Below are 27,550 nucleotides of genomic sequence, written 5' to 3'. Positions count from 1 at the left end.
ATAGCCGAGAATAAGTCCTGTTTCCTTTTGGCCTTGTTTTGTGGATAATCATCTGCATCCTTCAATCTCTTTTTTCATTAATTTCTCCTGCACCAACCAAAGCACTCAAGGCTTTCCTAGCATTTAAAGAGAGGAGAAGGGAGTGGAAGAAAAAGACAGAGAGAATGTGTGAAAGTGAGAGTTCAGAAGAAGAATCTAGATATTCTCCAGCCACTACTTCTTAACCCAATTATTTCTTAGTCCCTTTTAAATTGGTTTCTACTCCTATCACTTCCTACAGATATTGTTCTCTGAAAAAGTCAGCCATGATCTTTTTCCAAACCTGGTGACCTTCTCTTAGTTTATCCTTCTCTGTCTTTTTATATGACTATTCCCATACTCCTTGAAATTCTCTGCATCCTTTTTCTTCTGACTTTTCTGACCCTTTAATCTTTTGGTTGCCTCACTTTTTACCTCCTCTGACACCTAAGTGTGAACATTGCCCCGAAGTTAGTGCTTATTAGTACACATTTTTTTCAAAAATATTAGTTGATATGAATTAATTTAGTCCTTTTTTTCCTTTACAATTTACTGTTGTGAGACTCATTAACTTTTTTAAAATTAATTTATTTATTTTTGGCTGCATTGGGTCTTCATTGCTGTGCGTGGGCTTTCTCTAGTTGCGGCTACTCTTCGTTGCAGTGTGTGGGCTTCTCATTGCGGTGGTTTCTCTTGTTGTGGACCACGGGCTCCAGGTGTGTGGGCTTCAGCAGTTGTGGCTCATGGGCTCTAGAGCACAGGCTCAGTAGTTGTGGCGCACGGGCTTAGTTGCTCCACAGCATGGGGGATCTTCCCGGACCAGGGCTCGAACCTGTGTCCCCTGCATTGGCAGGTGGATTCTTAACCACTGCGCCACCAGGGAAGTCCCTCATTAACTTTTGTAGCCTCAGCTAAAACATTTATCTGAATTACTTCCATGGTAACATCTCTAACTAAATCCCTACAACTGTAACTTTTCTTCCCAAGTTCAAACCAAATTCTTAGACCTCTTAGGAAATGCTGGTTTCCCAAACCCAGTATAGCCCAAAGACATGATCTGTCATTTGGTACCAGCATGCTTTATGTTCTCCCAGATTTGTAGACCCATAATTGTCCTTGACCCCTCCCTCATCCTATATGTATGTGTACACAGTTGCCAAGTCTTAGAGATGCTGTGTATTATTTTTGATATCTGTTTCTTCTTCTCCTACCACCACCATTGTAGATCAGCTCTTCATGACCTTGCCCATAGACCATTGCCTTTGGTCATCCTCAGACACTTCCCCAACCCCAATCCTCCTCTACAGCTGCCAGATTAATGTCAAAGTTAACTATAATGATGCCTCATTGTCATTTGAGTTCAGTAAACTCCTCAGGCTAGCATGTCTAGACCCACCTTTCCAGTCTTAACCTTCTTTGTGTTCCAATCCCAGTGGACTATTTGTGGTTCTTATGCTGTATGCTCTTCTGTTTCTGTGCCTTTGTTCTTCCTTTTACATCATTTCTCTTATTACAGAAAATATAAGCTGAGGAGAAAGTGGCCTTATATCAAGGGTAGTCCCTCCACTTCTCCTAGCTGAGAATGACTGCATGGAGTGAAGGATATTACTGACTAGAGGGTATTACTCATGTGAATTGTGTAGGGACAGTCAAGAGGGTGAGAACCACTGCTGAATTGTTTATGTTCCGAAAGTGTTTGTCATTCAGCACCATAGCCAGCATATCCATAAGACACGAAACTGCTGTCATACATTCTGGTGTCATGTTTGTTTGTTTCTGTTATTGATTGGGAGATGTCCTCGTTTGAAGCCAGATATTGTCAGTAATGACTGAAGAAAATTATCTTTCTCTTCAGTTAAAATTATTTTGATGGGCAAGCATATTTTTCTTTGTAGATGTTCTTTTCTGAACCAAATTTAATAAATATTTTAGGGCTTCCCTGGTGGCGCAGTGGTTGAGAATCCGCCTGCCGATGCAGGAGACATGGGTTCGTGCCCTGGTCCGGGAAGATCCCACATGCCGCGGAGCAACTAAGCCCGTGAGCCATGGCCACTAGGCCTGCGCATCCGGAGCCTGTGCTCCGCAACGGGAGAGGCCACAACAGTGAGAGGCCCGCATACCGCAAAAAAAAAAATAAAATAAATAAATAAAAATAAATAAATAAATAAATATTTTAATGTGAGTCTAATCCTTTTTATGAACTAATTATTTTGCCCTAAATGATACCTGTAGCAAAATTAATTTTAATAGTTCTGTGTTTTCAGTACTTCACATACTTTACATGGTGTTTAGGAAACTTTTTTTTTTTACACAGAAGAGTGGAGAAAAGAATTAGTAATACAGGCTACATTAAATCAGGAAGAGATTTATATCACTTTATCCTGTGTTTTACTGATATAATTAAGTTATATTCTGCTTGTAGTTAAAATTATGTGTTGAGCAGATGGTATGGTAAAATTTTTATTTAAACTATTTTTTTTAAGTTGCCAGGGTTTTTTGTTTCTTTATTGAACCTAGGCTTCAGTGTTTTTATTACCAGCCAGTAAGTTAGAGTGCTCCCACTGACTATAGTTATTTCCACCATCACCTTGTTAGTCCCACTCTTCACACCTTAACTGTGATGGAGTAGTTCTGATTATATCTTCAGTGTCCATGCACCAACTGCTGAAGATTTAGATAAGCCGTGATTAAAAAAATAAAAACTTTAAGTCGTAATTATAATTTATTGTGAATAATTTTAGTATTTCCTTATAAATATTAACAGCATTTTAATTACATAAACTGTATAAAGCACAATTATCGATGGAAAAATAAATATATTTAATATACTTGCACCTAATAGCATTAAGAGCATTTCCATATTTGAATCAAAGATTACTATGTGTACTGGCTTTGGCAAAAATAGTACTGTTTATATATACCTAGCAGTGTTTGAGATGCTCTTGTCAGTGGTTTTTATCACACATTATAGGGATCTCACAAAACTTTGCTAGTCCCTTTTTAAGAGGTGCAAAGAAGCTAATTAAATCTTTTACATGCTCCATGGAGTGGTCACAGGTCTTGTGACTAGTGTCCAGATGTCAGTAAATATTATGATACGCCTCAATAAAAGATCTACTGTGTGAAAAATTCTTAGGTATAAAGTAAATATGAGATGTGGTTTGAATAGATTGTGGATAAGAGTGAAAGGAACTATTTTCTGATTAGTTGTCTGCCCTATTTGTGAAGTAGGAAACAAGTTTTACTTGTGGTTTTCCAAGTATTTATGATTGTTGCAATTACCTAACTTCTGTGAAGATTGTAGAATATTGGTTTTTACTCTGACAATTCAAAGGCTTGCCTCTTTCAATTTATGTCTTTTCCAATTTAGTTCATATTTTAATTTCTTCAGAACAGAAATATCATTTCACTTCAATTGAGTTCTTTAAATCAAAGTAAATGCCATTAAGCAAGCTTTCTTATTGAAGTAGGTATAATCTAATAGGGAAGATTTGTTTAACAGTTTAGACTTCTTTTTAACTTATATAGAAGTCTCAATTTGCTGGCAGTGTAGTTTTATTTTAAAGCACAGTGTAAGTGTGAGCCTCAGATTTGTAAAATCATATGTGTTAGATGACTTGAAGGCAAGAGAGTCATTAAATTGTCTTTGGTTGGTAATTCTAACTGAAAATATTTCATGCAAATCTTGCCCTGTGAGGCTAGAAATAAGCCTTGAATTTTTGTTGGTTTCAAAGCATAGTGTGGGTTTGACAATCTATACATACCGTTTATCCTGTTTTATAGTTTTAAATTTCAAACCTCTTTATAATGGTTTCCTCTTAGGAAGCATTTTTTGATGCTTTTTGTGTCAGATCTTTACTGCTTGCCTTTTTTTTTTTTTCCAATCAGCATGAAGATGAACATGAGTAATAGATTTTTAAAAATCTTTACAAGGTATATTATTACATTTTTTGTTTGTATTATTTGGAGCTTAATAAGTATTTCCAGGATCTTTTATTTATGATTTAAAATGAAATATGTTAAATAGAAATCAGTTTCTTAACCCTGTGACTTTGTATTTCATTTTGGAAATGTTGATGTGTTGAGGTGTATAATCGAGTACCATGGAAACAAATGGAGATTTGAGGATGATGAATTGATAACTAGGTATTTTTGTAGTGAGATTTTAAGATCAGTTACTGTTGTCCTTATAAAAGTCTAATACATTCACTCAGCTGTTAAAAACCTAATCCTCTATTTTAAAAAATATACAAAAACAAATTGTCTATCTTTCTGCCTGATCTCTTCTCAGGTACTAATACAATGGAAACAGTGGGTGATCTGTCAGTGTGTTTGGTTTGTCAGTGATGGTTTTGTATAAATATTGGGAGGGTAAGAAATAAAATTCACACAGTAAAATATGATTTCATCTGCCTTTTCTCTGCAGCTCCATGGCTCATGCTGCGGTGTGAAATTCTCATTTTACACACTTTGCAGGCGGAGCACATGAATTATGCATTGAGCAAGAAAAATCTCCTGCCTCAAGTCCTATATGCATTTACCCAGGTTCTGTCTCTATTACCAAGATGAATTGCAAATGGAGAAATGTTTGATGGAATAGGGCTCTTAACTTCTTTGTTTAGAATTCAGATTTTTATTTTTATAGTAGATCCTTTAAGTATGAACATGTTTTGAACTTACTGTGGATTTTTTTAAATGAAAAATGAAATATAAGAGAGGAATGCCAAACACATCATGAGGCTTTTTATAGCCTTGATTTGGAATGCAAGGCTTTTTCAATTCGGTAGAAATGACCATTATCTATTGCTAATGTTGTATTTCAGTCACTGGTTATTTGCTTTACTCAGAAAGTCAATGAAATTCTGTCCTTTTGAGAGCCTTTTTTCTTTTTGTTTTAGGCTTCTAATAAGAGATTATGCCAATTTCACATGCAGCTCTGTCCTGTGTTGTATGTGACCTGATGTGTGTTTAATAGATATTGTTACACACTCCTGGCTGTGAAGTAGAAAATAAGGTATATAGACTTGCCTCCAGCTTTAACTTTGTCTTGATTTGATAGGTTTCTTATTTTTCAGGTGGGGAGGTTACATTTCCATAAAGACAGTCATGCACCATTGTAGCTTATAGGAAGCTACACCCATCGTGCTCAGCATAGCATTTTGATAAGTCACATGGTGATAAGCTTTTTGTTATATGTTCTTTCTTCACAGGAATGTTATTCTTGTTGAGATGGCATATTCATTCTGAACCTGTTTCTGTTACTTGCAACTTTTACATTTCAGCTTCAAAACTAACATTTTTTTTCCAATCCTAAGAAATTGTTATTTATTTCAGGTTTGGAGAGAGGGGCAAACATTATTTGTTTTGTTTTAAAATAACGAATGAAAATTAAAAACCACCTAGATGCTTTGGAGTTTTCAGTGGCAGAAATAAATATTTTGAAGAAGAAAATCAATGCTGATGTTTTTAGTAATGTGTATTATTGTATGATCCTTGAGAATATTTTTTCTTTATATTGGCATAAGGGAAAAAAGAAGCAGGACTTAAAATCATTTTAAAATGTTACCTGATGTATTATTTGATGTATTGCTTTTGTTCATGTATATGCACTGTTGTAAGAGCTCTAAACCATGTAGACTTTAAATGATGGTAAAGTACATTTTGCTTTAGTGATACCTTTCCGTAGTTAGAGGAACACTTCAAAATATTTGTAATAATTTACATTAACAATAAGATATAAACTCCTTTGGTAGATTACAAGTTATCTGAAGGCAGGGACTAGACTGTCTGTCTTGGCTGTGTTACTTCCATTGCTTAGCACAGAATCTGTTAAAAATTCTATACACATGTATTGAATGAATGAATGATTGAATAAGTTAACAAAAATGCTTTGGCAAAAAAGTTTTGGCCTTCAATTTGAGAGGTTTAATGTAAAAAAAAGTGCACATTATAAAGGTAAGTAACGGTGACCCAGATACATCTATTTAATACCCTAATCCTTGTTGGTCTTTAATTGTTTATAATACTACCCAGTACTGTGCCTTCTTTTTTCTTTTTTCTTTTCTTTCTTTTTTTAAGGTTACTCATCTTTTCTGAATCTCTAACCGAACTGTGAATACCTCAGGCTTAGGGATCTAGTCCATGGATATCTACTCAAAAATATAGTAGACTGAATAAGCAAATTTATGGTGGAAGAAGCCCTCATTATGTGCAGAAATGGTTGAATACTTAGTCTCCCCAAAGGAAAACAGAAAAGAAAGTAAATGAATTCTTTTCAACCCTAAAGAGCAAGAGCCTGAAAATATCATTTATAGATTTTAACGAATACCTTTGGCAAAAGAAGTCTGATGCAACCCAGGGTTGAAATATAAAGCACCTAGTACAGTGCCTGTCACAAACTACATCTCAGAAAGGCTAATCTATCACAAGCCCATTGACAGTTTCAGAGCTAAGCATGTATTTGTTCAAGCATTTCTTTTTCTTTTTTTTTTTTTTTTTTTTAAGCATTTCTTTTTCTTAAATCAACTTGTTCAAAAATTATTTTCGAGAATGTTTGTACATTTTCTACCAAAGAGCCACATTAGATTTTTATGTTAGCAAAAAGTTGTCAGATTATAAAATTTACTTTTAAATTTTCTTCTGAAGGTCATTTATAATCTCTAAATAAAAAATATTTTAAAATAACAGTTTGCATGGTGGAGAAGAAATACCACGTGCCAACTAAAATAAAATTTTTGATTCAAAAAAAAAATTTCACATAACCATATAGAAGCTTAATTTGATTTTTTTTTCTTAGAAAACTAAGCAAAGGAAAAAATGTTTGTTTTGAAATGTTAAAAACTACTTCATAGATTTTTAAACTAGAACATGTAATAAATGAAATATTTATTATTTTGTAGGAGAAAGAAAACAAAACAAAGCAAGATAGAAATCCTCTTACCAAAGATGTTTCACTTCTAGATCTAGATGATTGTAAGTATTGAAATTTAAATTTTTTCTTCTGTGCTTAGTAATAGTAGCTTTCATTTTTATAGTATCTTTCATTAACATGTCTCAAAATAAATCAGAACTATTATGAAAGACTTATAGATGTGATTAGGCAAGAAAATTTAAAAAGTTATTTCTATTAGTATTTTTTTTCCATCATTGAGTATATCAGTTTTGTATCACCTGAATAAATATAATTGGTCAAATAAAAGTACACCAAATTCATTTTAAGATTTTTTTTGTGGGGGGGGTGGTATGCGGGCCTCTCACTGCTGTGGCCTCTCCCTTTGCGGAGCACAGGCTCAGCGGCCATGGCTCACGGGCTCAGCCACTCCACGGCATGTGGGATCTTCCCGGACCGGGGCACGAACCCATGTCCCCTGCATCCGCAGGCATATTCTCAACCACTGTGCCACCAGGGAAGCCCTAAGATTTTTTGCTTTAGTAATTTATACTTGCTTTAGTGAGTAATTATCTGTATCTCACAACTTCTACATTTTTAAATGTTGATTGTGGAGATCAAGATGTCTAACTTAAGGAGTTAGAGAATTAGGAATGTAACTGGAAATGTAAAGGACACCACCATCTTCTACTTGCCACACTTAGGGTGGGAACAGAAACGAGTACAAACCTTTTGGAATACAGTGTAATCTATACATATCAATATTTTAACTGCAAAATATCCTTGTCCCAGCAAATTTACTTCTAAGAACTTAGAATCCTACAAATATGCCCACCCGGTATGCAAAGATGTATATTTAGCTCCCTTTAAATTCTCCTGCATTGTGAGAAAGAGATAGAACTAACTTTGTTGGTAGGTAGATTTTGCATTAGAAGAAGAGTAACAACACATGAGATTTCTGAATATTAAACTACTGTCATTTTGCAATATAGTTTTCCTATGCTAGAGGTGAGTTATGTATTTATGTCTTACTCTGTTGCAGAGCTGTTCTATTTATATTGTTTACCTGGCCTATTTCCAATAGTCATGGCAAATTCCTACTGTAGAGAAATTAAAATATATAATACTGAGAAATACTTAACAGAGAAATTAAAGATAAAATTGGAGCCAAATTTGAATAATTTTATACCTGTTGGCAAAGATGTTAAAAGTTACATCATTTCTCACCTCTTGGCTAAGATTTTTAAAGTAACATCCAGTATTGTTAAGGTTTGGAGAAGCAGGCACCCTACATTTGTTTTTCATAGGCATATAAATAGGTGCAGTTTTTTGAAGTCATTTGAGCAATATCTATCAAAACTTAAATTCCACACACCTTTTGACCTAGCATTTCTTTTCTAGGAATTTATAGTATAGATAAACTAGCAAAATCAGATCTTCCATCCTTGTTTTAGACTCTTTAACTTAATGGCTTAATTTTACACTTAAAGTCCATATTCCTAGGCTTCTAAGACCTTAGGTGATCTGACTTCTGCCTGCCTCTTATCCATACTGTTCCTCTGCATTTCTGAAATATGCTAGGCTCATTCTTGCCAAGGGCCTTTGTTCTGCTATTTACCCTGCTAAGAACACTTCTTCCAGATCTTCTGATGGCAAGCTGCTTCTTATCTTTCAAATCTCAGCTCAAAAGTCATCTTCTCTTACACACTTCACGAGTCACTCTTGATTGTCTTCGTGGCATTTTTCACTATATGAAATTATCTTAATTATTTGTATTACTTGTTTATTGTCTGTCTTGCTCACTGTTATTCCTAGTACCTAGAACAACACCTGGCAGATAGTGGGTACCCAGTAAATATTTGTTGAATTAATAAAGCATGCAAAGATATGTATAGAAATTTCATTGCAGCATTATTTTTACAGCAGCATCTTGAAAATAAACAAAATGTCTACCAGTAGTCTAATACAACCATTAAGAAAAGTGAGACAAATCTTTATATGCTAGTTATGTTATTATATGTATGAAACATTATAAATTAAAAATAAGACACATGTAGAGTATGACTTCACTTATGTAAGAAAGGAGGAAAAGAGGAACTGTATCCTGCACACAAACACAAATGTGATTGTACATCATGTATTTCTGGAATGCTACAGAAGAAACACTTAACAGTGTTAGCTCTGGCCTCTTTGGGATATAAGACTAAATCAGGGACAGAGAAGAGAAAAATACTTTTACTTTGTATCTTTCTGTGGCAATGAATATTTTACATTTATATGTGAAGTTTAAGTTTTAAATTGTAAAATAACAACAGTCAGGCATATTTAAAATGGAATTAAGAGGAAAGGTGACAAGGTACTAGAGTGCACCAGTTCCTTTCCTCCTTGAATTTGACTCTGGATTTCCTGACAGCTAAGGGAAAAAAAATTGTAAAATGATACAATTTTTATTAGTTGATTCTTTTTAAAGCTTTTTTTTAAATATATAGAAACAAAGTTTTCTTAAATATTAAATTTTAAGAATTTAAATGTAAGATTTGCATTTTAAGGGAAATTTCATCCTAACTTATATTTAACTCAACTTAGGGTATATTTCTGTTTGATTTTAATACCCGAGAACTATTTATTTTGAAATCTTTTGTAATCTTGCATTCGTCAGAAATGACACTTGAAACTTTTTTTTTTGGTCAATTTAGCAAATGTTTGTGGATTGTTTGATAAGTGCAAGGTACTTTGCTAGGTGCTAGAACAGACGAATAGAATTTAGTCATACTCTTCCAGAGACTAGAATCTAGTCAGAGACATAGATACCTGAGCTAATAGCTATTATGTAAGAGAGATAATAGAGGTTCAAAGTATGGTTAAAATATGAGGAAAGAGACAAAAACCAATTAACAAGCTAAAGGCCTTCTGGAAGAAGCTTAAAGATAAAAATAAGTGGGGCTTCCCTGGTGGTGCAGTGGTTGAGAGTCCGCCTGCCGATGCAGGGGACACGGGTTCGTGCCCCGGTCCGGGAAGATCCCACATGCCGCAGAGCGGCTGGGCCCATGAGCCATGGCCGCTGAGCCTGTGCGTCCGGAGCCTGCGCTCCGCGAGAGGCCACAACAGTGAGAGGCCCGCGTACCACAAAAAAAAAAAAAAAAAAGATTAAAAATAAGTGGAGTGTTGTGGGAGAAAAGAATTGATGATGGTTCCTAAAACACTGACTTCGGTTATGTGCTACTTACTAGCCTACAATAGTTCTCCATTGTCCATGGCAAGCAGTTTGTTGATCAAAACTAAAAAGTCACTCTCCAGCGGCTTGAGTTCTCTGCTGTGAGAATTAGATTAATTTTGAAGGAGGGGCAGACATACTTCTTACATTTTATCTAATCGTAATCCACAGAGATGTTTTGTTCAGTACACACTGCATACCAGGAGAACTGCAATACCTCAATTTATCTATATCTTCATTCAGAAAATGTTTATTGAACACTTGCTATGATCTAGGTAATCTGCTATATATTAGAGACTCTAAATGGACGTAACATTGTCCCTCCCCACGGAACTCTCCAGGTGTCATGGGAGAAACAGATAAGTCAGGCTTAGATTACCACATTATAAATGAAATGAGAAAGAGATATGCACAGAATGCTGTTAGGTATTGGGGTACATAACCCACCTAGCTGTAGCAGGATGTAACGGTGGAGCTGAGTATAAGTAAGAATTAGTCAAGCAGTTGGAGGTAAGAGAAGAGAGTGAGGAGAAAAAAGACATGGAGGAGGGAAAGAGCTTGCTACTACCTGAAATAATCATCATCTCTCTCTAAGGAGGCAGTATAGTTAGCAACCCTGGCAATAAATTGGCTCTACTATAAAGCAGTTCTGTGATTTTAAATAAGTAACTTGGTATTTCCTTGCTGCATCTGTTGAGGGGGTGTTATCAGAAGCACAGGCATTAGTCCTGGCCTGGCCTTTAATCAGTTAAGTGAGTTAATTTGTCTCATTTTATTCATTTGTAAAATGAAAAAAGAATGGCTGAAAAGTTTCTGCAGTTCCTTTAGATTTCAAAATTTTATGACTCTGTTTCATGGGGTCAGTTGATAATACATGAGAAAATATTTATAGTAGGAGAATATATGGCCTAACAGTAGATAGGCTTAGTGACAGAAATACACTTTATTTTTTCCGGACATAGTTTATATTTCTGAAAATTAAAATATCTTTTAGTACCTCATACCATGTGGTTGGTCTCAGTTGGATAAGGCAGCCATCATATTCTGGCATCCTTTTATAGGAAATACAAACCTATGTAATTACACTATTAGTACAACTAACTGAAGTCTTTTTAAAATTTTATCAGCCAATAGTAATCATGCCACAAATAAGTCTTATGATCTGTGATGTCATACTGTTGAATAAACTGTAGTAGAGGCAGTAGAGTAGAGTGGCTATGAGGACAGTGGGGCTAGATTGAGTTTGAATCCCGTTTCTATTATTTACTAGCTGTGTGACCTTGGGCAAGTTACTTAATCTCTCTGTGCTTTAGTTGCTTTATCTATAAAATTGGGATAATAGTAATGCTTATTAGGAATATTAAGAGGATTAAATGAGTTGATAAATGTAAAAGTACTTAAAACTGTGCTTTGCACATGATGAACATTATATTGATATAAGAGTTAGCTGTGATGGAGATGATGATGACACCACAGTAGCAAATTACATTTAAAAAGTTAAATAACATCGTATTAAACCATTATATATTATAATGGTTATATATATAAAACCATTATAATGGTTATATATATTGTCTATATATATATAAAACCATTATAATGGTTTTATATATATATAGACAATATATATAACCATTATATATTAAAATGGTTATATATATAACCATTATATATTAAAAGTTTTACTGAGATTTTAAAGCATAACTTTGATCAGAAGAACAATTGTATAATTACTTTATTAAATATACTTTAGTAAAGAAAGTGTTTTGTAGAAAGTTTTAAAAAGAAAAGAAAATGGGTTACCATTCTGACAAATCAGCTCAGATTCTTTTCATGGGCAAATCCCTTTCCCTCCAGATTGGATTGTACTGAGGTACTGTTTCATTATTTGCTTCTTTCTCTTTTTTCTCGTGCACATTCCTTTCCCTGCCATAAATATTCTTTAACAACTTCATTTTTAATGACTGCATGGTTATCCTTTATGTTGTTGTAATTCTATTTAACAAGTTTACTGTTGTTGGAAATTAAACTATTGTTTAATTAACTACTATTGTTTCCATTTTTACTGTCATAATCAGTGAACAACACACATCTTCATAAGTGTATTATTGCATTATCTCCAATGACTCTATCCTTAAGATAAATTCCCAGGAGTAGAATTGCTGGGAAAAAGGCTTTGAAGAATTCTACTGTCTAAAATTGCCTTTCACAAAGTTGGTCCCAACTTAACACAGTAGTAATATGAGAGTGCTAGATTCCTTTTACCCTTACCAGTCTGGATTTTGTATTTAAAAATCACCTTTGCCAATTTGATAGGTGAAAATGTTATCTAATTTTAATTTGTATGCCATGTTATTAAGAAAAAAAACTACATAGAGTCATTTTGTTTCTTACACGTTAAGTTGCCACAGTCAACTGGCTGCAGAATCCAATTTAGGATAAACCTTCAGTGCCAGCTTTCATCTTGCCAGACCTGTTAACAGATGTGTAATCATTTGTCTAATGCCAGAGCCTCTGCCTTCTGAAATGATACTAAAAGCTTGTCTTTTTTTTTTTTTAAGAGTTAAGCTTACCTTTGGTGTGAATTTTTCTTCTCTTGTCTTTTTCTTCTCTATGTCTTTAGCCAAGCTAGAGTTGAAATCAGAGGCTATTTCTTAGTCAATTTTTATTCCTTATATGATCATCTAATATTTTGGATGGATGGACAGACAAATGAACAGACATGCACTTAGAACCCACCAGAAAAGTTACATGTTGCATGGAAAGGCAACACATTTTGATTCAATTAGAAGAACCAATCTCTAGTCCTATAGTGGTTCTACCATTCACTTGTTTTATGATCTTGCAAGTCTTAATATCCCTGTTTCTCAGTTTACAATGTCTTTATATAAATGCCCTTTCTCCCTGCTCACTGCCATTATCTTACTTCAGTCCTTGTCACATCATGCCTAAACTATTGTAAATTCCTCCTCACTGCCAGCCCGAGTGCTCTTTCCAGTTCTTCAGCCTGTCTCTTACACTGGCCTCTGACTAATCATCCTGCAGTACCATGTCATATCATTCCTCTTCTTGGTAGGTTTTTAACAGTTCTCCTTGGTGTATAGGACAAATCCAACCCCCTTAGCTTTACAATTACCCACCTCTCAGCCTTTGTTTACATGATCTCATTCAGTAACTAACCAGCTTCAGTAAGTAACCACTTCTTCCTTTCCTCTTATTTGAATGCTACCCTTACTTAAAAACTGGGCTTTATTCCCTCCTACTCACCAGGCCTTCTCTTACCACCCTATCCCCATTGATTCTTTTTTTTTTTTTCCAATTCCCCCTATGGCACTTGCTAATTGTTAGGGGTTTTCAACATATGTCTCAGGAGACCTGGGCATTTGTAGCAGTGCTTCACACTAAGGGCACACTCCTTCAGGAGTGCAAGGGAGCATCCAATGGCTCCACTCCCTCCTCCACCCTGTCTCCACTCTGCTTTTTTTATTGTGTATGTTGAGATTTTATTTAAGATTTCCTTTGAAATTTTTCTTCTTTTGGCAGTATCACTTATGGACTGTATTTTTTTTTCAAGTATGAGTATCTTTTTTTCTCAATTAGGTTTTAAGTCACTTGAAGACAAGGACTGTATCTTGAACTTCTTTGTCTCTCCCTTGCTCTCTTGTTCAAGAAATATTTATTGCTAACTTTATGAATTAACATTTGTTCTGCCTAGCTTACAAGATATTGTGAGACTAAAGTGAGAAAAAGGTGCTTTGAAAAGTGATGTCATGTGAAGTAAATGTTACTTCCTTAATAGTATTGTTCTAACCTGAGAACTTGTTGGAAGCTAAAACTTTTTCTACATTTGAATTTTATTTCATTCAACAAACAGTTGAGCAGTTACTAAGCACTAAAAATTAATGTGTCGGGGCTTCCCTGGTGGCACAGTGGTTGAGAGTCCACCTGCCGATGCAGGGGACACAGGTTCATGTCCTGGTCCAGGAAGATCCCACATGCCGCAGAGCGGCTGGGCCGGTGAGCCATGACCGCTGAGCCTGCGCGTCTAGAGCCTGTGCTCCACAACGGGAGAGGCCACAGCGGTGAGAGGCCCGCGTACCGCAAAAAAAAAAAAAAAGAAAAAAAAGAAATTAATGTATGTGTCAAAGTCTGCTCACACAGACCAGTAGAAATGAAAATATGTAAAGACACAAATTTGTATTACAAGAGAAGTATAGCTGTAGAAGTGTGTCCAAGTATATCTGTGGAACAAATGAGGCACATATAAGCTGTGTTTAAGTGAGTCAGGCTGTGCTTTCCCTATAAGTGGTATCTTACTGGGTAGAGGTTGCAAGGTGAGCAAGGCAAAAACGTACCTTCTAGGCAGAGGGAATACGATATACAAGGTTCAAAGACATGAAACAAGATCTTGGGAACTCTTATTTGGTAGAACTAGAACATAGGAGTGGCTGTTGAAATTGGCTGATGAAATTGGCTAGACCTGCCCAGTATGGTGGCCACTGGCCACATGTAGCTATTTAAATTAATTAAAATTTTAAATGCAGTTCTTTGGTCATACTAACCACATTTCAAGAGCACATTCGATATGTGCGCTAGTGGCCATTATGTTGGACATACAGCCACAGAACATTTCCATCATCACACAAAGTTCGATTGGACAGTGCTGAGCTAGATCATAGAGGACCTTGTGCATTTAATTAAGGAGTTGGACTTTCATCTTGTAGGCAATTGTGAGCCTTTGAAGAGTCTTAAGCAAGGGAGTAACGTGATCAGATTTACATTTACAAAAGATTTTCAAATTTGTTTTAGAATCAAACATTTCTATCTAGCACATAGCTTTTGCTGACAAAGTATAATTAGAAGGGAATTAGGTAGTCTGGGCCCCTTATACTTATTACAGTGGAGAATAAAATAAATAGAGAAAGGATTTAATAAGCACCCTTTTAAGACTTATAACTCAACTGGAGAACTCTCTTGAAAGCTATAGTAATTTTTACATTAGTCTGAAAAAATGTTTCTTTACCTTCCTCTTTTAGTGAAATTACTGGGTGATTAATGTTAGTGATAATGTTAGGTGATAAAAATTTTCAAAAACGATTACTCAAGATATTTATATTCTTATTTTGTTATAGGGTTTGCCATTATGTTTTGAAAGCTAAGACTAACTGCCATGACTTGATAATAACTTGACTAAATCAAGTTGTTAAATAGAATTGTCATAGATTTATTAATCAAAGTAATTTCATTAGATTTACTAGCAAAATAAAAATGTTGCTTTTGGTAATATGAATTAAATTTTCATGCACATTTGCTAATTTGAGCCTTTTCTTATAGTTAACCCAGTGTCCACTCCAGTTGCACTTCCCACCCCAGCTCTTTCTCCAAGCTTGATAGCTGATCTTGAAGGTTTAAACTTGTCAGCTTCTTCATCAGTCATCAGTGTAAGTAATTTTCAAAATACATTAGCTCAGTTTTCAAGTGATGCCATTGCATCTTTTTTTATTAAAATGCAAATAATTGAAGTAGATTCTTAGTCTCAAACAGTTCTTCCTCTAACAAGTCTATTTCAATTCTGGCCTTTTAATTTTGTGAACATTTTTTAAATCTTTTTAAAAAAATTTTTATTAGAGTATAGTTAGTTTAAATGTTGTGTTAGTTTCAGGTGTACAGCAAAGTGAATCAGTTATACATATATCCTTTAATCTGCTCTATCCAAACCATTATCATCTCAATTTACTTCTCCTTGTTATCCACATTTACTTATCATATGTACACTTTTCTCTGGTACTGTTATATATCTCTAACATACAAGGGTTCTTTTCCACATTGAATTAGTTTATATACATAGATTCTGCCATAAAAATTGTTGTCTACATTAACAGACTTTCATTCCCATAATCATTCTATTCCTACAACACTTCTTTTATCATAGGCTACTAAAAATACCTGACTGTTTTCATTTAAAAATTCAATATTGTATTTCTCTTTACATTATCTTCATACATTTATTTACATGCCTTGGTGTCTCTAAAAAAAATTCTTTAATGTTATTTACGGGGTATGACTTGGAATGAGGCAAGAGGCTTGCCAATCTCAAAATAATGCCCAAACCATCAGCCTGTCATCGTATCTGAAACTGTAATAATCTTTTTCGTGTTAGCACGATATATCCACTAACGTTTCACTCTAAATCAAGCATGTTGTCTAAGATGCATAATCTGTCGATATGCTTGACCTCCTATTAATTTGATGTTGGAAATCTGACAAACTAAGAGATAGAACAGTAAGTTCTGATGGGCACACAGGTAACTTGAATAGATCTGGTGTATCAGTGGTTCCCAGGGCTGGTAGGGCATTGCAGGTACATGATTGGTGATCTGAGCTGCCCGGGAACACAGAGCTGCTTCTGCCAGAGGTAAGAAAGAAAAGTACCTAATTCTTGCACAGTGTTACAAAAAATTCCCCCTTCAAAGCAAATGTGATATCAGAGCTGTGCAATGAAATACTCAAAAGAGCTACGTGCATTTCTCTTCAGCTTTGGTCAGCTCAGTTAGAAAGTACAGGCAAAAACTCTTAAGCTTATAATGTTTTTCAATAGTAGAACGTGATTATCTCTTGACTGCTCAGAAATGAGTATGAACAGTATTTGGGATTTTAGTTTGTCCTTCTTGTTGCTAAAAGGAAAAGACACATTGGAAGAGATGGGGGGAAGCAGTTAAGTCTTTCATTTATTTAAGTAATAAATATTTATTGAGCATTTTTAGTAGGCTGTAAAGAGAAAGTGTTAATCAAAAATCTAAAGTGAAGCATAGTTAATCTTTGAGAGGAAAGGAGGCCCCTAAAAACTTGGGAGACAATAAGGTCTGAATAACTTGGGTTTGATATCAGATGACCAGGATGCAGATCCCGGCGTTGCCACTTACTAGCTTTGTGACCTTGGACAAATTGGTAAGTAACTTTTCTGCACCTCAGTTTCCTATGAATATAATATCTACCTCACGGGATTCTTGCGAGATTAATGAGATAATAAATGTGAAGCTCTTACAACAGTGACTGGCATGTTGTCATCACTCAATAAATATTAGCTAATATTTTTGGAAGTGATATGATATATGATGATGGACCCTGAGTAGACTCTTATAGTTTATTAGCTATAAGAAGAATACAGTTGAGATTAGAAAAGCTTGTAGTAAATTTTCATTCATCACAGAGTAATTGAAGGATTCACCTTTTTATCCTAAAGAAAACATTTATTGGGATGGTCTCTTCAAAGGAAAAGAAAAGCACTCTATCCAAAGAGTATGCAATAAAAAGAACTGCCAGAGACTTCCCTGGTGGCACAGTGGTTAAGAATCTGCCTGCCAATGCAGGCGACATGGGTTCGAGCCCTGGTCCGGGAAGATCCCACGTGCCGTGGAGCAACTAAGCCCGTGTGCCACAACTACTGAGCCTGCGCTGTAGAGCCCCCACGCGCCACAACTACTGAGCCCACGTGCCACAACTACTAAAGCCTGCGTGCCAGAGCCCATGCTCCGCAATAAGACAAGCCACCGCAATGAGATGCCCGCGCACCGCAATGAAGAGTAGCCCCTGCTCGCCACAACTAGAGAAAGCCTGCACGCAGCAACGAAGACCCAGTGCAGCCAAAAGTAAATAAATAAATAAATAAATTTATTTAAAAAGAACTGCCAAGTGAAGAGAATCACAACATTCATCCCTAAAAGCTAACAAAATGATCAAACAAGTAGTAGTAATAAGAATGGCAACCAGAAATTCACCAGCAACAGTCAAATAAGGAAACAGTTAGAACTTTAAACAAAGAAAAAACTGGAACTTTGAAAAGTAGAACCTGTAGAGATAAATCGAATATTTCTGGTGCAGAATGTCATGACTCCTGATCTCACCTCCAGCTCTCAAAATGGTACTTTAAAAAGACGAATCAGCCAAATTGTAAGTTTTCCCATTATGTGTACAAATTTAGAAAGAAGTAGACTAAAGACATAAGAGGAAATAAAGAAAAGTCCTCAAAAATTAAAACCCCCAATAATGATATGGAACCTCAACAAATACAGGGGTCTTTGGGATCCTAAAATGAAATTTAGGATCCAAAGATGAGTATATCCACAATTTAAAAATCAACATGTTGCCCTAATTCAATAGAAAGAAGAAATAAAAGTAATTTATAATAAATAGTACATTGATATATAAATGCTTGACCATGACTGCATTATAAATGTAGTGAAGTAGTTAAATGACGCTGGCGGCTATAAATGCAAATTGATAGAGGTGTATTATTGTATTAGCAACTCAAATACCATGGGTCGTGGTATAACATAATTTTCCAAAACATCAAACAGTTTTTCTGGTAGTTATTCCTGGAAAATCGAGTACATTAAAAACTTGCAATGACCCCCCCCCCCAAAAAAAAAACTGCTTTGTACTGTTATGAAAAGTGTTCTAGGACCAGGTGAACAGGTTTTCACCTCATGAATGTCCAACCAGACATTTGAAAGTTGTGAGGAACGTGGTATAATTTTTATTGGATGAATCTGCCCTGTTCATTGCAGAGCATCTAGCATCCCTGGCTTTCACCCATTAAAGCTGGTAGCATCCTTTACTGTCCTTTCCCCCAGTCATGTGCCAACTGCAAACATTCAAAGCAGTTTAATATAGCAGTTTAAAAGCACAGGCTCTTGAGCCAGACAGGCTGCTTTCAAATCAGAGCTCTGACACTTTACAAAATGAGAGACCTTGGGTGGGTCATTTTATTTCTTGGTGCCTCGGATTTTTTCATCTGTAAAATAAAAGTAATAATGCTACCTATCTCACAGAATTGTTGTTAACATTAAATGAGTCAACATATATGAAAAGCTCATAACAATACCTGATACATGTTAAACACTAAGTATTTCCTCATATTTTTCATTACATTATTATGACAGCTTTGAAAAGGAAAGAAAGTATGACTCAAGAAAATTGTGTTATTTTTCTCTGTAAAGGGTACACATGGATATTCTCAAACAGGAAAATAACTGTCAGTCCTTCTTTAAAGAAAAAAAGGGAGTTGGGGATACTGCTTTACCAGTTAAAGGATGAGTCAAAATAAGAGAGTCAATATTAATGTGAATTATGGTCACAGACTTAAGGGTAAATGATAAAATAGTATAAGAAACCAAAACTGCTAGTATAGCTGAGGAGAGGAAAGGATGCATGTTAATCATTTCATTTTTCATAGTAGGAAATTAATCAGTAATATGCAAAATTGAAACAGCTTTTGTTTTTGTTTTTTAATGAGTCTCAAATCTCTTAATAGTTTGTATATTCTCAGAGAACATTTATCTGAAGTTTTGTAGGTTTTGTTTTAGATTTATTTTAGCTTTTCTTCAATTCAATTAAAGTAAGATTATAATCCCATTCTACAGGATAATTTGTTTCTCTGTGCATCTGTGTATTCCTCCATACTTACACAGATGTTAACCATGGTTAACAGTATTTTTGGTGATAAAATTTTTGGATGATTTGTTGCTTTCTTTTTTGTACTTTTCTATAATGTTTAAGTGTTTTAAAATAAATACTAATTAACTTATTAAAGTAAAGTTATTACTGTAAAAATAAGCAGAAATACAAAACAGGCAAAATTAAGTTATGGTATTAGATGTCAGAATAGTGATGACCTTCAGGAGAGTTAATGATTGAAAAGGAGTACAGAGGAGCTTCTGGGGTGCTGATAATGTTCTGATTTTGATCTAGGTACTGGTACATGGGTATATTCAGTTTATGAAAAAAATCTTTGATCTTTGCCCTTAAGATATATTTATTTTTCTGTATGTATATTATACTTCAATAAGACATTTTTTTCCAGTGGATAAAAGATACAACACTCGTAAAAGAGGAAATATATATAACAGGTACATGAAAATATTCAGTAGTGGTAATGTACAAATGCAGGTTTAAAAAACCAGTTTGCCTGTGACATTGGCAAAAATTATAAAAAAACCGTTGTCCATTGTTGGTGAGGGATGCAACGAAAGAGGCATTATATACACTGCTCCACTGATGACAGTCTAAATTAGGACGTCATTTTAGATGGCAATTTGTCCATCTATATATAGAGTCATCAAAATATACATACTGTTTGACCCAGTAATCTCACATCTAGATTTTTCTTCTAAGGAAATAATTAGAAATACAAAGATTTATGTGCAGGGTTGTTTATAACCACAGTGTCTAGTGATAGGAGAATGATGGTTACATCAAGTATGGCAGAGTCAAATTAAAGAATGTTGTGTAATCTTTAAGATGTTTTAATTAAATCTTTGAATGAGGTGGAAAAATGTGGTATAAAATTAAGTGGCGAAACAGAATCCAAAATATTATTTATTTTATCTCAATTTTATAAAATTGTATACTCACACTGTTTTTAAAATGTAAGGGAAAATGAAAGGATAGAAGGAAATGTGTTATACTGTTAACAGAGGTTTTCTGAGTGATGAGATTATGGATGATTTATATTCTTCATTATATTTTTCAATATTTTCCAGAGTTTCTCTAGTCAAGGTGTAATATATATATTATCCAAAAAGCAGCCTTTTTTTTTTTTTTTTTTTTTTTGTGGTACGCGGGCCTCTCACTGTTGTGGCCTCTCCGGTTGCGGACCACAGGCTCCGGACGCGCAGGCTCAGTGGCCATGGCTCACGGGCCCAGCCGCTCTGCGGCATGTGGGATCTTCCCGGACTGGGGCACGAACCGGCGTCCCCTGCATCAGCAGGCGGACTCTCAACCACTGCACCACCAGGGAAGCCCCATGCAGCCATTTTTTAATAGACAGGTTTAGCATGTATATGAATGAGTGTGATTCCTTTTTATTGACGTCTAATGTTTAATGTTTGTCTTTCTGAATCAATACTACTAATTATATTGAGCAAGTCATTTGGTTTTCTCAACTCTAAAATGATGGCAAGGTAGATCTCCATGTTTCCTTTTAACTCTAATATTCTGTGAATCTATGGAATTTTGAAGCAGTGAAATTAGTTATGCCGGGATGATTTGAACTTTCGTGAAAATAAATAGATGAAACATTTTTTAGCTTATGTTATGACTTTTGTTTCATAGATGATTTTTATTTATTTCAGTGAGTTATTAAGTTTATTTTCTTTATGTGTTTGGTACAATATGGGTAGGTTTTATTTTTTGAAATTACCAAAATATTTACAGTGAAATCCAAAAAACACTTCCTTTAGTGTGAAAAACTAAATATTTTTCAAATGAAAAATTTCACTATTCGGTTTTACCCTTTGAATTGTATATTCAGAACACAGAGATTTTTAAAGCATAATTTCTAGTAAATATTATAATCATTGTAAGGAAAGCCCTTATTTTTTCAAACTGTATGATACAGGTGACTTATAAACACAGTATTTATTTCAGTCTTCCATGAGACTAATTGGCAATTGGCCTAGAGATGGCCAAAAATAAACATTTTAGTTCTTGCTATAGTGTTTCAGTGAACAAACTGAATATTTAGTGAATTACTAGTGAATTTTTTTTTACTAGATTATTGTTAGGCTGAGTTTCTAAATTGTTACATATCAAACCCCAGGAACTCAGAAATAGCAATCCTCAGAATATTAGGCTTCTGGAAAGGATGAGGAAAGAAGGGGAGGGAGAAAATTTGCATATAAGAGTAAATGTGAAATAAGAATAAATTGTTCACCTCTGTTATTAGAAATGTTGGAGTATTGGAGAAACAGTTGTTTAATGTGACTAAAGTATAGCACATATAGGTTGGAATAACCAAGTCTGATGCTGGAGAAGTATGTTGGTGACATACTGTCATGAGAAAATTATAGTAATGATTTCTTTTTCTTGTCTTGGTACATATAGAAAAGTGGTAATACTTGTAGTATGCTCTGGGGTAAACAGAGATGCTGCAGGAGATGGAAGGCACCCACCCCAGGAGCTCCAGTCACCACAGGTGCCACCTGACTTTTCTGAGGTTAATGGCAGAGGCAGTAGCACAGCATACCTCTAACCCGTCTGTGGTACATTAGTGAGGAAGTGCTGACTTAGCTGCCATAATATAACCAATTTGATCCTCATGGATCACAGTCCCTAAGTGGAATTTAACTTAGGAGGCTGCAGGAAGGTTCATTAAGAAAAGCAGCCTTTATAGAGTACAGTGGTGATATATTGAGGAGCAGTAAGTAATTCCAAGAACAGTCCATGAAAGAGACACCAGAGTTGCAAAAAGGAAACCCCAATTTAATACACTATGCTACTTGGAGATAGCCAAACTTGATATTAGGGCAGAGTCCTCCAGACTGATAAATCTGTCCAAGACTACTGAGGCCAACTGCAAGTTTAAGGCTTTCCTAAATCCACCCTCAAGTACGATAATTCACTAGATCAATCACAGAACTCAGGAAAGCACTATACATAGGATTACAGTTTTATTATCGCAGTAGGGCACAAATTAGAATCAACCAAAGGAAGAGATGGATGGAGGAGTTCTGGTTGGGTTTCAAACTCAAAACTTCAGGGTTACCCTCCTTGCGTCAATCAAAAGTTGGTTGTATGTACAGGAGTACTGCCAACCAGGGAAGCTCACCAAGCTTAGAGTCTTTATTGAGGCTTTACTAAATAGGCACTGTTGACTGAATTGTTGCCTCATGGTTGAACTCACTCTCCCACCCTCCCTTCCAGGTCAGGCTGATATCAGGGGCCCAGAGCCCCAACGCTCTAATCATACTGTGGGTCTTTCTGGTGTGGCCAGCTTCCATCTTGAGTTATCTGCTTAGCAAAGCTATCTAGGGGCCCCCTAGGAATCACTGTTGGCATAAACTATCAAGTATGGTCCCCTAAGGGCCCACCATGAATAATAAAGGCACTCCCATTACTCAGGAGATTCCAAGGCTTTAGAGGTTACTTCTCAAGAGCTAGAACAAAGTCTAGATCTCTAAGTGAGACCAGATTCCTTACTACACATATGCCAATTAAGTGTTTTATTCATTCAACAAGTGTTTATTCAGGCCAGAATATGAGGAGGTGCCAAACATATAGTTGTGTACAAGATGGGCTAGGTTCCTCCCCTCAGGGAGTTTCCAGTTGAGTAAGAACAAAAGAAAAAAATATTGACTCAAAAGTGTGTAACTACAGTATACTAAGTACTTTCATTTTGTAACATAGTTTTGCCCTTTGGGTATTTCTATAGATACAAGTTGTCATTATTTTTCTGACTCCAGTACATAAACACTATTATTTTATATTGGCTAAACTCCACAGTCCCTCTATACAATAGTAGCTTAAGATCTAGCAGGAGTTAACTTTTGACATTGAACACAGTTTAGAATTTAGATATCTGAACTACTTTTCCTCTAACAAGAAGTAAAAGGATAATTTTGAGTACATGCTGTTCACCTTCTGCTTTCCTTGAATTGGTGCTATGGAGCATCACTTCATCACTTAATGAAGAAATAAAGCCTCATAATGTCACAGTAAAGACAGTAGCAACAGCAGCATTAAACTGAGGTTTGTGCATGGTGTTATGGGTAGCCAGCATAGAATTTTCCTGTGACCAGCGAAAAGATGACACTGTCAGTAAGACCAAAAAGCCACTTAACTAAGTAAGGCCCCCCAACCCCTTCAAGGATTTACAGGCTGAAGGTAAGAAGAAGGAAACCCATATGTAATGCCCTTAGGCAGGCAGAGTGAGGCAAGGTAGAGGCATTTTTAATACACAAGCCAATTTCACCATCTGATTAGTTCTATGAAGCTTCTTCTGTAAGGAATATAGAAAAATACCTGGAAAGTAGGCTTATAACTTTTGCTATTGATAAAGATTGGCAACTACTGAAGTTACAACTATCCATGATTAGGAATGAGATCTTGACCCAGTTTGTATTATAGGAAATTAATTGGAAAATCAAGAGTACCTATCAGACCTGCTTTTGGCACAGAGGTTACTTTGTCAGTTTTAAAACAATATGAAGAAAAAACAAACCATAATTCATGATGCAGAACCTGATTTTCTCAGTTTGAAACTTACCAGCGTTTGGAATTATTAGGATAATTGCACATCATAGTGATGGACAGTTGTAATCAAATTTGATTTCCATTTCTCTGAAGTGGACTTTTAGGTAGGTCTTTCTCTTTTTTAAAATTGATCTAGGCTAGAGCATTTTAGTTTTGTTTTCCAGTCTGCTTGTCTTCTACTGCCAGAGTGCCAGCTTTCTTCTAGTTTGTCTACAAGGACAGATTGCTTTGAGAGAGTTTTTGTTGAATACAAGTGTGTTACTAAGTCATGTACCAGACATTTCATGAATGCGTAGTCTCATTTCCGAAACAAATGATAATATGTCTGTGATAAAGATTGTTTTCCAATATGGTGGAAGAACTATATTTTTAAAAATAAATATTTTTTTACACTTTAAAAACTTAAGGTGTATTTAAGCCTCAGGCTAAGAGACAAGTCCAGCTAAGATCAAATTTCCTTGACTTTAGAGGAGGAAGAAATTATAAGTTAAAATTAAAAATAATTTTGTCATTTTAAATTTGGGAAAAATCCTTTATTTGTTCTGATGAAAATGTCAGTAGTCATGGAACTGTGTTAAAAATAATGAAAAGTCACTGGCCTGGGTCTGCTTAAATTGAAAACATTTTTTAATTAAAGTTTGACAGTATTTTGTGCTTCCATCGCCCAGCCATGTCCCATCTTATTCTTTTATTCAGTTCTCTTCTGGGTATGAGCTGCTTTAATTTTTAAATTAATCTTTAAGGTATGCCATACTACTGCTTCATCTTTTTATTTCTGTGCTACTTTAGAGGTCTCATAGTTAGTAACAGACCATTATCATCTCTCCTTTTCCTAGATTATTAAAAGGGGCTATTTTTTTAAAAAGATATTGTTATTCATTTTTAATTACAGGCTTTTTATTGTAAAAATAGTTTTTATTTGGCTTAAGCAAATGTATGCCAGTCTAAGAAATGAATTCTCCACAATGAAAAATCCACTGTATCAGATGATAATTATAGTTATTAATTAACTAGTAATTATTATGGCAAAAAAAAGGTCACCATCAAAAAAAAGAAAATATGTGTATAAATTTGTAAGAAATGGAAGGATTAAAGAGGTGTTGGTAAAGAAGGCCTGGGCCTTTCTTTTTCTCTTCCTTCTGTTTTATGGGGAATAGCTCCTGTTCCTTGTTGTGGGTTCCCTCTTCAGAGTTGAGGCAGTTCACTTGAGAATTCTTTCCTAGGATTATGGTTTTTAGCTTTCATTTATTATATATAATATATATTATATATATAAAATTATATTACTGCAGTAGGAAATACGAGGTTTTAAAATATCATTTTTTTAAAGAGGATTTAATCTTTTCTGGCAATTTTATTTTCCACATTTGAAGTTGATTGAATGTTGTGTTACTATCAACTGCCATGTTGCAAATTTTGTTGCTTGTGTTGAATTGTGATATTTGCAGTGAAAAATACTGTTTTTAAGCTTTAAGATATCTTAGATTAAAATATCTTAGATTAAAATGTGCCTTGGCCAATCATGTATTAATTATTATTTATTCATACATCAGTCAAGTTAACTTCTGTTACCTCTGTTCTTCTTTAAAAAGCTTGCCAAAAATGTTCTGAACATAGGACAAGGCGTGGTATGGAAAATTGATTTTCCATTCTATTAAGTATTATTTATTAGTATTTAACATTTTAACATGAGGAACCTGGCCTAAACATGAAAAATATTATTGTAATACTTAGAAAAACTTTGTTTCTCTGCAAAGGAAAAGAAAATGAATTTAGCTTTAGGTCACATGCCAAACTAACACTAAGAAATTAATTTATCACCAGAGAGAGGAGAACATGGAGTAAAAATATAGGTAAGTACAGTATATGACCCTAATATCAAAGAAAAGTAACAGCCACTTATCTTAAAATATATCAGACACACTGTTATTCAAATCATTCAGGAATGTAATTACAGACAGCTTTTATAGGCCTATCAATAAAGGGTTATTTCTCTACATTTGCAGCTGTTCCACATTACTGAATATATAAATATCTCCCCCAAATGCTAAATTATTACTGCAGATCTACTATACACTTCTGCTAAAAAAAAAAAAAAGAAGAAAATTTTCAGTAAGTTCTTCTTTAACGTACATAATTTAGGTTAAGAGAGATACCAACCAAATGTAATGTGTGTATCTTGTTTGAATCCTGATTGAAGCAAACCAACTCTGAAAAGACATAAATATGACAGTCAAGGAAATGTGAATACTGTATTTTACATTAAATTGGGGGAATTTTTTTTCTTTTAGGTATTGTAATAGTATTGTAAGTTTTCTTGACACGTCCTTATCTGTTAGATATACAAACCAAACTATTTACTGATGAAATTAGATCATATCTTGAGTTTCCTTTAAGTAATTCAAAAGTGGAACAAAAGGTTAGATTGGACAGGATTGGACAAATATTGATAACTTTTTGAAACTTAGTGATGAGCACCTAGTTTTTCTTTATATTATTCTCTGTGCTTTTGTGTACACTTGAAAGTTTTCAAAGTAAGGTTTTTAAAATACATAATTTTGGAAACTAATTTATTTCTGAAGATTTTGGCATTCATGCTTCACTGAACATGTGCCCTGCCAAAGTTATCTTGTAAATTTAAGCTAGTACATCAAAATTTGAGTTCTGTTCAGGTTGTCATCTGTGAAATTAGAAGACTGTAATAGATTGTTTCTAAGGTCCCTCAGTTCTAGCTCTTTAGAAGTCTATGGGGAATAAAGTCGGAGACGGCAAGTGACTTTAGTAAACATCAGCGTTAGCGCAGGGGAAAGGTGCCTTATCTTTTATATTAGAAATATATTAATCTAATAAAACTTAGACTCTGGGTTCCTGGAAGATAGGACAGGGCCTTTTTATTGGCCTTTCTGTTTCCAGTGCTTGATACATAATAGGTGCTCATCAAAAGTGTATTAAATGAATGAGATTAATCTTTACTGTTTTCCAGCTTCATTATTATATTGTAGAATCCATTCCCACTGATGTCAGTTTAAAGGACTGTATTGTTAATCTGTTAGTTTATTACATCACTGAGATGATTATTCCTATCAAGCACATATCTAAAAAGTAGTTGTGATCCTTACATATTTCTTTTATTATAACATGTAACACTTAAGGCTAAAATGGAGAGTAAGTTATTGTTTTAAATTGTTTGACTAAATATATCTTAATAACCCATTCTTTATATTTCTTATATGCCCTCATTTTGGCTAAATATGCAGCATGGCAAACTGAGAAACTGAAATTATCAATTTAATTTTATTTTCCCATCGATAAAGCAGATCTCCTAAAAATTTAAAGCACATCTTTCTAAGGTAACATTTACCTCCTCACATCTTTAGCAGCTATCAGACATGACGTGG

The 27,550-nt window shown here is 34.8% G+C and overlaps 1 protein-coding gene across 4 annotated transcripts in view; it reads left to right on the top strand.

Moving 5' to 3' along the window:
• Positions 1-27,550, top strand: part of AP3B1 (adaptor related protein complex 3 subunit beta 1) — a 262,792-nt gene that overhangs the window by 169,793 nt on the left and 65,449 nt on the right. For all 4 annotated transcript variants that reach the window (XR_009335400.2, XM_059061372.2, XM_067031191.1 and 1 more), the window contains exons 21-22: positions 6,918-6,990; positions 15,456-15,562. Coding sequence is in view for 3 of the 4 variants with exons in the window: in XM_059061372.2 (XP_058917355.1) it covers positions 6,918-6,990; positions 15,456-15,562 (180 nt within the window). In the remaining variant the exon portion in view is untranslated. The remainder of the gene's footprint in view (positions 1-6,917; positions 6,991-15,455; positions 15,563-27,550) is intronic.

The sequence above is a fragment of the Kogia breviceps genome, chromosome 4 (assembly GCF_026419965.1).
Source record: "Kogia breviceps isolate mKogBre1 chromosome 4, mKogBre1 haplotype 1, whole genome shotgun sequence".
NCBI lineage: Eukaryota > Metazoa > Chordata > Mammalia > Artiodactyla > Physeteridae > Kogia > Kogia breviceps.
This window is presented reverse-complemented; position numbering and strand designations above follow the sequence as displayed.